General features: G+C 39.6%; 1 protein-coding gene across 16 annotated transcripts in view; it reads right to left on the reverse strand.

Annotated features, from left to right (window-relative positions):
* Window positions 1-16016, reverse strand: part of EBF1 (EBF transcription factor 1) — a 312537-nt gene that overhangs the window by 103381 nt on the left and 193140 nt on the right. For 10 of the 16 annotated variants that reach the window (XM_080555794.1, XM_080555798.1, XM_080555791.1 and 7 more), the window contains 2 exons: window positions 8520-8653; window positions 599-725 (listed from right to left, as the gene is read on the reverse strand). In XM_080555794.1, the coding sequence (XP_080411920.1) occupies window positions 599-725; window positions 8520-8653 (261 nt within the window). The remainder of the gene's footprint in view (window positions 1-598; window positions 726-8519; window positions 8654-16016) is intronic. The other 6 variants (XM_080555796.1, XM_080555792.1, XM_080555790.1 and 3 more) reach the window with 1 other exon arrangement.

Here is a 16016-nt window from a genome sequence, read left to right on the forward strand (position 1 = left end):
CTCTTCAGGCCAGACCTCTCTACTCAGTGGTCTCAGTGTGGATGCCACCCCAAAACACTGCAAGTCACTATGTCTGCAGCATCAGCTGGGGCAAAAGCTACTTGGCCTCCCTGGAAGGCAGAGACGAGTATGTTACAGTGAGATGGGAAGGCAAACAGGCTGCTGCTTTCAACACTTGCCGGGCCATGCCACTGTTACAACACAAGATGCAGATATTTAGCAAGACGCTTCTGGGAAAGTAGGTTCACGATCACACTGGTGTGCCTGGCTCTTGATGCTTGCACGTTTCCTCAGTTCCTTTAGGGATAGGAGCATCTGTTTCTTTCCTTCCTCTACATCCCCAACCCTCAGGTAAAGAGCTGTCCTATAAGGAGGACAAACAAGTAAACACAAATCCCACATGGGTATGCTTTCAGATTCATCTCTACACAGACCTCCATTTCAGAATCCAACCTTATATTGGTATATTCAATGATGTGATCGGCCAAAATAATAAAACATGGTACATCTTTTAACAATGAAAACTGAAGCCCTAGCAAGTGTGATATATTGCCTGCCCTATTTCTTGATGTTGTATCTAGCACTAAAGTATCCTTACCTGTGTAAATGAATCTTCCAGGTGTTCCCTTACAAAACTGCTTAGACTTGTAGGACAATGTGACTTCTACAACCCCTGGGATATGTCGGGGAGGCGTCTGTACACGGATGGCATGAGGAGTAATCAGCTAGAGGAAAACATTGAGAAGGGAAAAGAGAGAGAGAAAAAAAAAAAAAGCACTATTAGATGCTGAATACTTCTTTAATAACACTTTCCTCTCAGATCACAGTAAACAAGCTTTGAAACATGTAATTAACCTGTCAATGTTTGAATACAATCTTGATGTAACCCACACAAAAGCCAGTGACTACAATATTTACAAGCATTCTCTTTCTCAGCCGTAACAACATTATTTCTGTTTTCATACATGGCAGGCACTCACTTCCTAGTACAAGCATCAGCCCTGGTTTAATGCAATAACTTTAGCTTACACCAGCAGGATGCCTATGTTTGCTCAAGTGAACATTGGGGTCGTGACAGTGTCCAACAAATCTGATTGATAAATGATACGCAGTTATGTGTGTGAACACAGCCCTTCAGCTGAGATTCACTGCACTGTGCAAACCCAGGCAGGCTTTTAAACCCACTGGTCCCCAGCTGACATCTGTATACTGCAAAAGCACCATGTGCTGCAGTTTTAATTAGAGACCCTTTCCTATTCATTTTGTGGAGGCATAACTGATTACTGCAGAAATGCAAAGTTTGGTTTCTAAAGGAAACCGGGTTTTTCTTTGCAACTGATCAAAGTGCTCAAAATACATGTACCAAATATAACCATTTACCCATCAGTTCCAGTTTGCCTCCACTGCAGTGACTGACATATATCTGAGAAATCACTTGCATGTGTAGATTTACACACATAATAAATAAACAGACATAACTTTCTTGCTAACTGGACTGGGGATCCTGATACTCAAGACAAAAAGGATGGGGTGGGCCAGTGCTTTCCTTCCTGGTATCTGTTAGGATTATGGACTGGATTTAAGTAGTGTTTATACTGGTTTCAAGTAGTTCTTGAAACTGATATTAGAGCCATTTAGGAGTTCACTAATTTATTGCAGATTAACTCAAATCTCTGATGTGTTCAGTAATTACAGAATTGACCTCCCCATCACTGAAATGTCCTCTTCTCACTTGTTATGCTCACTTAGACAAGAATAGGAAAAAGAGATACATAGAAAGAGTGACATGATTGTGTCCAGCAACCAAGTTATGGCTCTGGCACATGGATAATCCTTCTGTAATTGACTATGGCACCCTAAAACACTACTAGAGAAGCAAACAACCATGATCACAATAACCTTGACAATGAGCAAAGCCATGGCTACCCTAAGCAGACAGTCAGCTGCTCAGTGCTGTTGGTTGTCTGCTGGATTATGGAATACAATTTCATAGAAAATACTGTTGTTGTTGTTGTTTTTAAAGATGATTTTTTTTTTTTTAACCAGGAACCAAACATTTCAAAATCATGGTAAGGTCCTATCAAACAAGCAGACTTCTTAAGCAAGTCTTTGTTAGGACACAGGACTATTGCTCCTCATATATACTATATACTACAAACTGCCAAGAAATCTAAAATACCCAAATAAAGCAGTTTGTAAAAAAAAAAAAAAAAAAAAAGGAGCGAGGAATGTCTGTCTGAGAGCCATCTGTGTTACTGCAGCAAATGGCATTCACAGTAGGAAATTCTCCATATTTAAAATAGGAAAATTAGTATTAGATCAAGTTGAAGATTAAAAACAAAACTACCAGCACCAAATACTCCAAACATTATTCAGATCCACACAAGTCATAAGGTCAGCCCCCAGCTCATGCCATTTTAGAAATGTTCATGTCAGGAACCAGTCTCCTAGTTTGTGAGCTCCAAAAAGCACGTATTCAGGCTCTGCTTTGAAACCATGTGATTTAGAAATGTATTTATTTTTAGAAGGAACCTGCTTTTTCTTCTTTTTTTTTCCTAAATGGCTAACAAACTAACTTTTTTTTTTCCAAACAATCAAACAAACAAACATACACACACTTCCAAAATTCCTTTTACTTAAATTGAGTTGCCTTAAAGTTGGTCTGACCAAAGTTGTGAAGTCTAGGCTAATTCTCTGCATGCCCCTAATAGTCAGCAGAAGCAGAAAGCACTGCCAAATAATATTTCCCAGGCTTCAGACACCTCTCATGTTTGCATAAACTGCTCCCTGGAAGCATCTACCTTTCTCCAGTGCGCTGGGATGACAAATTTAAACTAGATGCTTAACTGTAGGCAGCCAAGCACAATTGAGGTAAATCCCATCCTCGAGCAGTTCTAGTTAACTAGGTGAACTGGCAAGATGAGAAAAGTTTCATGACATTTTTAGGGGAAAAAATACTTGTAAAAACAGCCAAGGATTTCAATATTGAAGCTTAACATGCTAGTCTTACTGCATCAGCATGTGCCTCATGCCCCTCACCCCCATTCTGGCATGAGCTCTACAGACAGCTTCTGGTTGTATCTTTGAATTTCCCAGCATTTACTGGTCTGTCACCACTTTAATGTTCTTTAAACATAATTTGTGGCATTTTCCAATACTCATCTTCCCTGGTTCCCAAGAAATGTCTGACCTATTTATGGTCCATTGTTAAAGAGAGCTGGGGAGAGTTAAGCAAGTTTCCTGGTTTGTTCTCCACAAACAGTTTGGTTTTCCTTTGTGCTCTGAAGTAAATAAGTTTAACTGTGTTTAAAACCACAAATATACAATACTGTCGCCCACACATTCCCAAAGGGTGAACATTATGTCTGAAGTCCTATGGTTTAGGATACTCAGTATATATTTTACTCCTCTCTCCTCTGGAACTGAAGCTTGGGAGATACAGTAGGAGAATACATGTTCCTCTTCCTTTAACTTTTTTCTCTTTGCCATCTACCACTGCCCCTGCCACTGATACAGTGCTGAGCTAGAAGGATCTTTGCTCTGTGTCAATATTCAGTTCTCATGCCCACAGAAAGGAACTAGCTAACTTGGTTACGTACCAGTATTCCCCTATATTGTTGCCATCTCAAGAAATAGGTTTTAAGGGACAAAAAATGTCACTGCACGTCAAAACCTGCCCTCTGAACCCCACCTCTGGTCTTGACCTCTGGTTCCCCAGCACCGCCAGGATCTTCATTTTGGACTGGGACCAGCTCTCTGAATCACCGAGACTCTATTTTGCAATTGGAGTGATTCAATGGACGCTGCATGGGCCTGGGTTCATGGCCAAAGAAAATCTGCCCCTGACCTCTATGACTCCAGGATTATGGGATGTATTCCTGTCTACACTGCTGACCCATGGCCTCACCTGAGGAACCCTCTCCACCTTTTCCTAGCACACTTTCTCCTCTCATGCCAACAGATTATACTTTCTTCAAAGCACAGTCTGTCCAGTATTTGCATGCAAAGCACCTGGGAGAGGTAAGTTATTAGCATCAAAAGATATTAAAAATAAAGACAGCTATTCTGGAAGCCTCTGAGCCCCAAACTGTTGATGGTTTCGGGGAGTATTCTGGGGAAGCATCATTATATGATCCCCCAGATGCTTTTTATATATGTCTGCCATTGCCCAGCGCCAAACATAAGATACAGAGCTAGATGAACCTCCATGTCTCACCCACTTAGGCTATTTTGATACTCTAACCTCAGGTGAGAACACTTTGTGCATTAACAACTAACATGCCAAGAAATAAGGATTTGTAAATATGGGTTACCTACATTTCTAAGCATATTTTTCAGACATAAATCCTGAGCAAGTCATTAGCTTGTGATCTGGAGATGAACCTGCCAGCCAAAATCCCAGATCCAACTTCCTTTTCCAGTATTTGATAAATTGAGATCTGGAGCTGGATAGAAAAGTAGCAACAGGACCCTTTTTACCAAGGGATTTTCAAGTGAATCAGTCTGGTATTTGGCAACTGCATTAGCTGTTTTATATAAACTCCTACTTGTCAGCTGGGACATGCTGTGGATTGGATTAAAACCTGAATTACAGATATTCAGAATGGAGGGAGGTGCGTGTCCTTCAAAATCCAAAACACATTTAGTTCGAGTATGTACAACAAGCCTCTTTCTGTGGTTTGCTAATATATTCTAGACATTCTTGTGTGATACAGCATCATTTCACACACTGAAGAGTGCCAGGTTACTTTCTTTTTTTGAAAAGTGACATTTTATAAGAAGATGTCATTAGTCTGAGTCACTAGTTTATTTTTGCATGCTTGAGCTCTGGTTTGTGGTTAGGGAAATGGTGACAATCAGCCATAAATTTAACTTGGACTCTGTGTGAGAAGGACCATTAGGACAGGAATGAAAAATAATAATAATAATAATCTTACCCACTGAAGGTAATGAATGGCTTTCAGTGGGAACAGAACCCTCAAGGTATCTATATTTTCAAAAGTGACCAGTGACTTTGCATGACTCAATACTGGGCATCCAGATGCTGATTAATAAGTCTTGGTTTTCAGAAAGAGGGTGCCTACCCATTTTTTTAAAAAATGAGTCAGGCTTCTAGAATAAGCATGCAAAAAGAAAGATTTCCAAAATCAATAATAAACATCAAAAGCAAAACAAAAAAAGTCACAGAATTTGATTCAGCAGCATAAAAAAATCAGCCTCTGTTTTTGTGCTGTACAAAGGTAAAAGAACTGATGTTTCAGTGCTTCATCTTTTCTTAATAGAAAAGAAAGAAGTTGTTTCCAGCTGACTCTGTGCAGCTGGAGGAATGTTCTTGGCAGGAAAATGTTTGAAGAAATAGCTCATTTTAAGCAAATATTGTGGAATATTTATAAGAAACTAATTTTGTCTTCATAATCATGTATGTTTGTCCTGAAACTCGACTCTTGGAATTACAACCCCCCACCCCCCATCCCCCGCCCCCAACAAGAGAGAGAAACAGCAGAGGATTTTATCAGCAGCTCAGATTTGGAATATTTGCAGCAATGCACAGAACCAGAGTGCTGGGTAAAAACTGTAAATAACAAATCCTCCTGTTTGTGGACTGGGCAAACAGAAGGCAGAGTCTATCTCACAAACAGACTATTTACTGGGAGTTGTCTGTCCAGATTCAGCATGTGCACGATATATCAATATTATTTGTCTACCAGTTATGAAAGTCCCTTGAAAAAAAAAGCAATAGATGGTCCATTTTACTGTATTCTAAAAATATCAATGGTGGCTCTTAAAGTCGTTTTTATGAAATAATATGGGAGTTAAGGATTAATTGAACCCACTGGCTTAGGGTATCTGCATTTTTGCACAAAATTAATGTGACAAATTAAGTTTTTATTTAGTTCTCCCTGGCTGAGAAAGGTTGTAATTATGTTAGAGTGTTTACAACTAAAATATATGTTTAAATAATAAATATGTGTTTCAGAAACCATTTTAAACCTCCTTTTTTAACACAGTCAACTCCATTTCAAGCATATAAATATTTCAATTACAAAACTTGAATACATGTAAAATAAATTAAAAATATATTATTTACATTTCAAATTATTTATAACATATGCTGCTTGACAGCAACAAATACACCCTTAAAATGAACAATGTTTTTTGGCTTCAAATTTTGCTTCTGAACTGTGGTAGGATTTATACTTTAAATATCCATGCGTCTCAGGTACTTACATGGATTTTGCTATAATAAAATCTGAGTAATATAGAACCTTTAGGATAATTATCTTCCCAGCACCTCTCTGAAGAAGGTGACTAATCTTATTATAATGTTCAAGAAAGGGAATTGAACTTTAAGCAGATTATGTGATTTGCCCAAGGTCCCATGCAAAGTCTGTGGCAAAATGATGCTTAATTTAAATATTAGACTTCATCTCCCAAACCACTTGCAATTACAATTTGAAGTGATGCTAGACAAATCCATGTGAACATACTTTGCAACACTCATTATTTTTCTTTAGTTTCCTGCTGTCTAGTTTTGTTTTGGATTTTTTGCAGCTTAATGAAACAACAGGATGAAATTGAGAGTTCTTCTTGAATTCAATTACAAAATAATTTGCCCAGGTTTGCTCAAAACCAGGCCTGACTGGCAGCTTTGGGTGAACCTGCTCCAGGTTTGAAATTGTACTGAATTTCAGAAATCAGTAGTTCAATTCTACACTCTATTAAAGTAAAACAAAAATATTCTTCCTGAGTATCAAAAACGTGCCAGACATTTTTAGACATGGGAAGGCAAATGAACAAATTTTGTATGTGGCTTGTATGTGTAATTTGAATTATTTATAGATCACTGTTATTTAGGGATCACTCAGCTCATGCCTTTCTGCGCTTGTTTACTATGTTTGTCTCCTTCTTTTAGAAGTAATTTATTTTCCCCTATAGAATTTCTATCGCTCCAATAGGTTATGAAACCGAGAAGCAATTCTTTAAGGGAGAGACAGTGAAACAGTTTGGAGTCAAAGCCTACTCGCAGCCCATTATAGCATTCACAGCAAACACAGACTTTGATCTGGAGCCCCTCTAACGTTATTAATTTTATGGCAAGGACTTGTGACCATCGTCAACAATATTTTTACCAGCTCTCACTTACCTGAGGTTAGAAACTGCCAATTAAAGGCTTCCACTAATAAATAGAATCAAGATTTATAATGAAAGATCCAATTCTGCAGTACCAAAACCAGAGCAATTTCCTCCCAGCCTCTTCACCTTTCCTTTTTAAATGTCTGTAGCCATAATGGCTTCAATCCTAACACACAAAATGCTTACACTGGACCCAGGGGGCACTTTCATGATCACATAAGGGCTTCAGAATAGGGCTCATTTAAAATATCTCCTTTTCTGGAATGCCCTTTCATCCACACTTGTCCTCAAGTGGAAGAATGAGAGAGACAGAGAGAGCAGTGAAGCCTATGAAGGACATTAGAGGATACTCTTCATATGGAAAGAAAAAAAAAAAAAGCTGCCATATGTGCAACAGAATCAGTAGGGAGAATGCACTGGATATGAATTAAACTATAATATTGATTTGGTATAAGATATAAGGCAAAAGATCAGAAGATGAAATGTCATTAGGTAAGCTAGTTTGGAAATTCTGGTTTGTCTGTTAGCTTGTTTATTTTAGTACTAAACTCCTGAATATAACAATTTCTTATAAAACTTCCCATATCCTTTTGGAAAGCCATAAAGGCAACACTTGAACCTTTCTTTTGAGCTGCCTTTCCATGCTAGGGAAGCCAGTGGGAACTTTGTCCTGCATACTGGAACTGGCCATTTAGGTGGTGCTGCCTGGGATTTAATATTCCACAGGCTGTGGGGGAATATCAGACTCCATGTTTAATAATGTTCCAGGAGAAGAGAGGATTTAGGAAGCTGGGAGAAACAGCAACAGAACGAAAAGAAAAAAAAAAAAAAGAAACAAGCAAACAAACAAAATGGGTTACTCTGAAACTATAGAAGAGCTCACTAGATATGGTAAGTCTGTATTTTCCACTGTGGATGCAAGACTGTATATTCAGCTGCAATTATGTGGCTAGTACTTACACCAAGCACCCATACTTTTATTCATACATTTTATTCAAAGGTGCTGAATTTCTGCAGCCTCCACCTCATTTAGCTGCAGCTACAAGTAGCCAGTTTCCCTAGAAAATAGGGCCTAAACGCTTGTCTCCTGTTGGCCCTTAGCTATTGTAGTGCTAAATGCAGAATTATTCAGTCATTTATCCTTTCCTTTTCTTAGAGTAAAAGACACTGAGCTAAATTCTGGGCCATTGAGAGGAGATGGAAATCCCCTGGCTATAATGTACTGCTGCCACAGGTAAATTTGACTAATTATTTTCATAAAACTGAATGAGGAAAGGATTCACATCTAAAAATTTGTTGCTGATTTAGCATGTGGCATAGAAAAAGGACAGGCTAGCTATAAGCTAGACAAAGCTATTAGACATTACCGTTCAGACAACACCTACCTCACTCCAAACCAGCATGGTGCCGAATATGACCTGTAACCCATCAAAGAAATTGTCTCCTATGATGATGACAGTGGCACCTCCTGTAGTCCATCCTTCACTTGGACTGATGGCTTTGATACATGGTGTAGCTGCTTTTCAACACACATGAAAAAGAGAAGTATTCTGCTGTTAGAACCAGATTTTAATGATAGAAGACTTGAGAAAAATAAAATAAAAGGAGCTTTCATTTTCTCCCCTTACTAACACAAAGATTTCAGCAATCGTGTTCTTTCTAGTACATGTGCATGACCTCAAACTGTATCTTTGAAAGTATTTTTTTAATCAATTAATTTGTTTAGTTTTGTTATCCGCATAAAAACGCACACACACACTTTAAGCCTACATCAAGAACAACAAAAAATCATAGCATAATAGGCAGAGATCAATTGAAAATTAGAACAAATCCAGGCCCTATCTTTATTCTACATGAAATGCGGAATACCTGAGTTAATAAAACAACCTCCAGTGAGCTTGCTTTATTATTCATCATAACCTAAATTACTCAGGGAAACTCCCATAAATATTATGGAAAATATTGGCTAAATAACAAAGGGTGTAACCTTCAGTATTTCTTTAAGTCTTTTGCAATGAGATCCAGTTTATTCTAGTATTAAACCACCCTGCCCTGCTAAATGCTTTAGCAACTACAAATAAAAAAATAAATAAATAAATAAATAAAATAAAATAAACCACAACCCTGCCACCTAGTCACTCTGGTTATGTTGCATCTACTGGATAATTAAGAAATGTGTGCAATGTATTTTGCCTTATTCATAGAGTCTGTTCCCACTTTCATTAGCCACTTTCTTGGCATCATATGTATTAAGTGCCTCCTGAGGGGATGTTGAAAACTCAAGCAGAACTCAAACCAGTAAACTCAAATCTAGGTGTAAGATCATCTGTATTAAGCATATGTAAGCAGGAGCATTGTCAACTTTATATATTGGTGGGATAGGGCAATATAAACATCCACAGACTTATTCTCCTCTGCAGTATTGGAATACATCATAATTTAACTGTCTTGAATTCGGTAGAATAACACTACTGTAAAAACAATCTGAATAAGCCAAAAAGCCCTGGATGATTCTCAGCTGTCAAGTCTCAGGTTGGCCTTACAAGTTGATGAAAACAAGTAATTCCAACTCAAATACCACCCACTTCTCCTTGCTAAAACTGCAGGAGGGAGAAATATGACACTGTGCCATTAGGTACTGCTTTAAGTAAAAAGGGTATCTCCACAATTTCATTAGCTACAAGAAACGGATACCTTAAGGAGCAACAAAACTCCATCCGTCAGCCTCAATGTTGAAAAGACTGATACTTTCCTTTAGCTGTGAACCTATGCCTCCGCTCACAAAAGAGGCTGGATCCACTGAAAACACAAGAAGGGCTGTGCCATTGCCTGCACTGAGGCTTGCAATGTCATTCAGGTGTCAATCAGCAGGACTTCATTAGCTACATATAAATATCTGCATATATACCTCTTGTAAGGTTGCTGGCATTTGGTTGTCCATTGCCACTTGGTCAAAAGGCTGTCTGAGCTGCTTATTTGGCTTGTAACGCTGAGTATTTGCTGACATACCCAAGGGAGAGCACTCAGGTACTTTATCGGGTAAGGACTTGCTAGGAAAACAGGGGTGTGAAAGCCACCCGCACATGAGCACAACCCAGGGAAACACCCTTGCACCCATGAATTACTTAACGTGGTTGCATGGTGGCACAGCCCTTGTTCTGCTTTCCTCTAAATGTAAAGACAGTAAATTAAGAAATTCACAGAAGTCTGCTTTAAAATGCTCCAGCAACAAAATGTTTAAGAGATACTGTGCATCTTTATGATTATTTAATGAAGTTCTGGCTGGTTGAGCTAATGGCAAGAATCAGTGAGGCTGGTGAGAAGCTTCCTTCAAGCCCCTGGGCAGGACAGGCGGGCACGAAGCTGGGGAGCAGGAGCGAGCTGGAAAGGGAGCTGTTGAGTCACCCTGAACAGCAAGTGTTTCTGTGGGCACTGCTACAGTGATGGAGAGCATGTGCAGTGAGCAAACAGACCCTGTTCCTACCTACAAAAGGTTGTAAGTGTCAGGCACAAAGTTTTCCACTACTTAAGCTGATGGGGATGCCAGCTCCAGCGAAAAACACAAACACACACAAAAAAAATCACTACTCTGCTTCAAACTTGGCAGAGCACAGCCGTTAACTTTTACATGAGCTAACAAAAGAAACATCCTAACATTGCCATCATGAAAATGCAGCGCACACACAGAAGTAACTTCAATATGTTTAATTTGGATTCAAGTTACTTGCATAAAACTGTACATAAAACCATTGCAAAGTCCAAACCAAATGCTTTCCTTTCACAGCAATGGATTTACAGTGAAAGCAGCTTTTCAAAATGCCATCTAGGCCTTTCATAGAATCAAAGCTTTTCATAAATAAAAAATAAAATCACTTCCAAATTACACCCTTTCCAGTATTTCCAGTTGATTGTGGACACACACACCACAATAAAACCCAAAGATAATCAGTTTCCCATGTGTTAGAGAACAAGCTACTTTTCTTAAAGAGTATAGGCAACATTTCTTTCCTAAATACCAGTGAATAAAAGCTGTTTGAGACCATAAGCCATTAACAGAAAACATATGCAGGCTTCAAAATTATAGATTCAATTTATCTTTAAAATGAATGCAAAATACTGTTTTACAGTTGCAGGTCCCCCCTAAAGGTCTTGCTGCTTATCCTGCAATGTTCTTTGCAGTACCTACACTGCACTACTGAGTGCAAGATGCTGCACCCCATGTGTTGTTTGTGTATTCGAACCTGATCTTTTATACGTGTACATGTTTAATATCAAATCTGTGCCAAGTCCCATCACGACCAGTAGGGCTTCAAGCAGATGCTCAGGTCCCTGTGCTGAATTGGGGCTGTGGGCTTTTCAATGGGATATGCTCACTCACCAAGTCAAGGCAACCACGCACACGTGTAATTTTATTTAAATATAAAGCAAATGCACCTCAATGAAACTGCTGGCAATGTCCCAGGACATCTCCTCTGAGGAGACAAAGTCAGGACTTGGTAGTTTAATAAGAAAGGCACTACCTGAGAAGCAAGGAGAGTGCTGTGTGCTCCCCCCAAAATTCAGGGTGTTATTTTCCCTTGAGACTGACACAAAAACCCAGGGGGAGTTCCCAGCTTTCCCCACACAGCTCCCCCTTTTATCTTAAAATGCAAATCTCTGTAAAGACTGGAAGGGCTGCATGAAGGTGCTGCCCCGCAAGGGAAGGCGCTCCGATGGCTGCATCCTAGTGACGCCCAAGGAGACACGCTGACGGAGGCACCCAGACTGCTACCTGTTTTTGGAGGCACAAAACATGTTTACACAATGACATCTTTGTGACAACCAGTGTTGTTTGGGACATTGGTCTTGCTAAACCTTTGTGCTTCCCAGGCCCTTTTCTTGGAGCACCAGGAAGGATGATGGAAGAATCGGGTCCCGGTTGCCAGCACTACCAGAGGTGACACTGGGAGGGGGCAGTGCTCTGACCTCAGCTCTGTTTACGCCCCTGGTACACATGTCTGGCCAGCTCAGGCCCTCAGCTCTTCATAGTTCTTCTGTTAATCATTTGGCAACTTTCAAAGTGCAGTCTGGAAGGTGTTTACTTCTGTGCAACCCTAGGAAAACAGAGCTAGGCAGAATAATCTTTTCATTGGAGACCTTAATTTTTTCACATTTTGTTTTGGTCACAAGAGAAACCAAAGCACAGAACTTTTTTTTTTTTTTTTCCTCAGCATGCAAGGCTCCAAAATTTTTATCTGAAATTAGCTATTACACTTTTTAACATTTTCAAGAAAAAAAAAAATTGTTTCAAAATATTATCACTTTAGGTGCCTTTCTGTAACACCAAAGCATCATTTATTTAAAAAAAAAAAAAAATGCAGTGAAAGACTTTAGGCCACTTCAAATAAAGGCAATGAACTAAACATTATTGATAACACAGACAGACTTTCACAGACAGTCCAGAGAAGAATTATAATAAAATGTAATAAATACGCATTCTTACATATATAAACTTTTTTTTTCTTCTTTTTAATGAACAGTTGGAATCTAACTATAACTGGAAACAAAAGAGTTTGGTAACTATCAGATAAGATTTAAAGAAACTCTCTGTTGCCTGGGTTTACTAAACCATATTCACTGTATGTTTTCCAAATTCTCTTGGACTAAAGAAAAACTATTACCCCTCCAACCTGCAGCTCCTCGCTGAAGGTGATGCAGCCACATCCTCCACCTGCTGGAATGGCCTAGCAGTTATGAGCCTTAATGAGCTGCTCTCCTTTGCATAATATCAAGACAACTCGGTGTTAACATCTGACATATTTTATTGCGCTGCTTCCGTGGTTTGAGTTAACCGACATAGATTTTAGAGGGAGAAGTCCCAAACTTATGGAAACCAATGGGAATTTTGCTTCTGACTTCAAAGCTAAGGTCTCTATCAATAAATTTTACGGATTTATGAGCAAAAGTATTTTTAATGAATTTCAAGAAGAACAATGTCCTTCTGAAATCTTCATCTTTCCTTAGCATATATGCTGTTAAAATCTTGCCGTCATCCATACAAAGTATGCTAGGTACCACCTTCAGCACATGGGTAGCTAAAAGGAAGTTTTTTGCTGTGTGTATGCACCAGCGTGTTCCAGTGTTCCCCTGCTCCCCTAGCTACCCATATACAGGGGATTTTTCTTCCTTCAAACTGTGACAATAAAATGATTACCCCGCCACAGTTTAGCATAATGGTTCAGAAATGCTTGTGGCATATTGCAGAGTTAAAGTGGAAATTATTAGGTAGCTCTTCTTTGTTATAATAATGATCACTCCACAAATAAAAGCTCTTCTCCCAAAGGTACTGCAAGGCACAAAATGCTAATTCTGAAGATTATGTGTGCGCTTTTATTAAATATTACTATGCCCTGTCTGTTTGAGGGCTTCACTGCTCTGATTGTTTTATGAGTGCCATGTTAATGTCAGCCCCATCTTGCTAGCAGCAGGCACACATTTTAGCTTTTGTATGAGAGTTGATCAAAGGCCGCGTGCTGAGGGAATTGCTGAGAAAACACGGACAAGCGATAAAAATCTAACAGATTAATTGGTTTAAATTTCATTTCAGGGCGTTGAACTTTGGCTCAGGACACTAATACTACACTACCAGCCAGGGCCTAATTACCACATTTCCAATTTGCCTCTGAACAATGCTTAGAAGGGAGAATAATAATGGTACTAATAATACTAATAACAATAATAATAACAAAACAACAGCACTAACGTCTCCTCGTAGCTTCCTGCACATGTTTAACAACCAACTTGTGTGCAGGCGATTGCAGGAGGAAATCCCTCTCCCCCCAACATCACCATCCGTCTGCCTCCTGGGCATTTCTACCTGCCTCAGATAGCAACTGGAGACAGAAGCAGCAGCAGATGCCCTCAGGAGCATCGAACATCCAAAGCTGCAGAATCAATGAGCTGCTGATACAAGTCCCTTACAAACACACCCTGGACCTCTCCTATTCTTAATGAGGGACCCGCGTTTATAAGCAGAGAGCATTTTATCCCCCAACAGAAATGATCTATTCCATTGATAGAAAGCAGAGGCAGGGGGAAAAAAAAACATATTTACCACAAAGTTTATGGGTGGCCTTGGAATAGGGGTTAATTGAGCTTAGAGGTACATTTTCACCGAGGTGAATTAGTGGGATGCACGGCTATCAGCAGGACTCTGGGACTGCTCTTATTCAGCTTCTGAAATGTATTTGCACTATGATTAATATCCAGTTTGTGCTAGTGACTGTAAGAATGACCTCGCCTGCAGTTTTTATCACGAAGTGTGGTTTCATTCTCCATTATTCCACAGATGAGGCTCTGACAACAGTTGCTGCATCACAACAGGAGTTTAAATGATGGGGTACATGCTTTTATTTTTCTTCTCTTTTAGAGTATTGTGACACACAAGGAGAGCTGCATAAAGCCAGTCAAAATTGGGATTTCAGAGAAAGAGTGAATTTATATCTTAGAGGAAGTACTGAAAATATTTGGAGTTTAACTTAATTTTCTTTTTTTTCCTTGGGTAAAACCCAATTCCAGGCTAACTATATAAATGTGCCGCAGATTAAGGGTCTGACCCTGCAACCTGTTAAACACTTTTGCCAGGCTAACAATTTTCAGAGCATCAAGAAAAATCAGTATTAAGCACTCAAAACGATGACTATTCAAGTTGCAATTCAACAAACCACTTAAGTAAGCACTTAAAAACCCAGCTGAAAAAGTTGCAGAATAAGGAACATGGTTTTTTTTCAGATAGTTGGGCAGTGCTTTGCGCAATGCTGCCAAGAGCTATGTAATGTATATGAAAATGGGTTTTCCCATTTCAAAAGACACTTGGGTTACATGTAGACCACCCCATGCAGTCCAGAGCTCATTCAACTTTGTACAAGAGCTAATAGCAGAAATACTAATGTCAATCTACCGATTTCAGGAACTGACAGGCTATGACTACTCAGCATTTCAGAGAATCAAACGGATAAAGCAGCAACCCAGTGCTAACTCCGGGATTTCTAAAGCTTTCCTGTATCATCTTGTGTAGATCCACCTACAGGTAGCCCATAGCCATTGAAATCATGCAGAGCTTGCACCTCTGAGGAGGGAAGTGTCCAGGAATGACCTGAACCTAAATTCTTTGCCCATGGCACTCTGGAGCCAAAGATGTGCACTGGAGTACATCCTTCAAGCATGCTGAAAAAGAGTGAACCCTAAAAAGTTTCTGTGCTGATGCAATTGTACCATGCCATTGTGAGGAGGCGTTGCTGGAGTCGTATCCAGCACAAGCAATTGAAAGCAACTGAACTGAAGTTTACCAAACCAGCCTGGATGGGAAATGTCTGCAGGACCAGCCCAAAGGGTTAGTCATAGGCTAACTTCAGGGAAAGGGAATGTGGCAAGTTTTTTACATATTGTACCAGAGCATTAAATCTTCACTCTCAAGCTAAACAATGCATTTGCTGTTTATCTTAGTAAAGTGATGATCTTCCTGCTTTCCTTTTTCATATCACAGCCTGCTCTCTCTCCTATTCTCTCCTGACGATAAGCAGCTGCTGTGCAGGAAACAGGGTAACAGAGGTTTCCCTCTCAAGGAGATAACTCATGCAGCTTTATGCAACACAGGCATGAGGATGTAATGCCCCACCACCCCTTCCCAGCTCCCTACTCTACAGCATCTCAATATTTGGGACTTACCGTTTACAAGCTGTAAAGATTACAACACCCGGCCAAAAATGGAAACCTCCCCCTGGTACTTCATGACGTCTGCACCGAACCAAAAATACATGCGTCGTGCAATCCCTCCAGACTGGGGGAAGGGAGGGAAGTTTCCCTTTGTTTCTGTTTTCAAGTAGTGAAATTAAAGGTATCGG

This window comes from Anser brachyrhynchus (genome assembly GCF_964034855.1).
Source record: "Anser brachyrhynchus genome assembly, chromosome: 14".
NCBI classification, from domain to species: Eukaryota; Metazoa; Chordata; class Aves; order Anseriformes; family Anatidae; genus Anser; species Anser brachyrhynchus.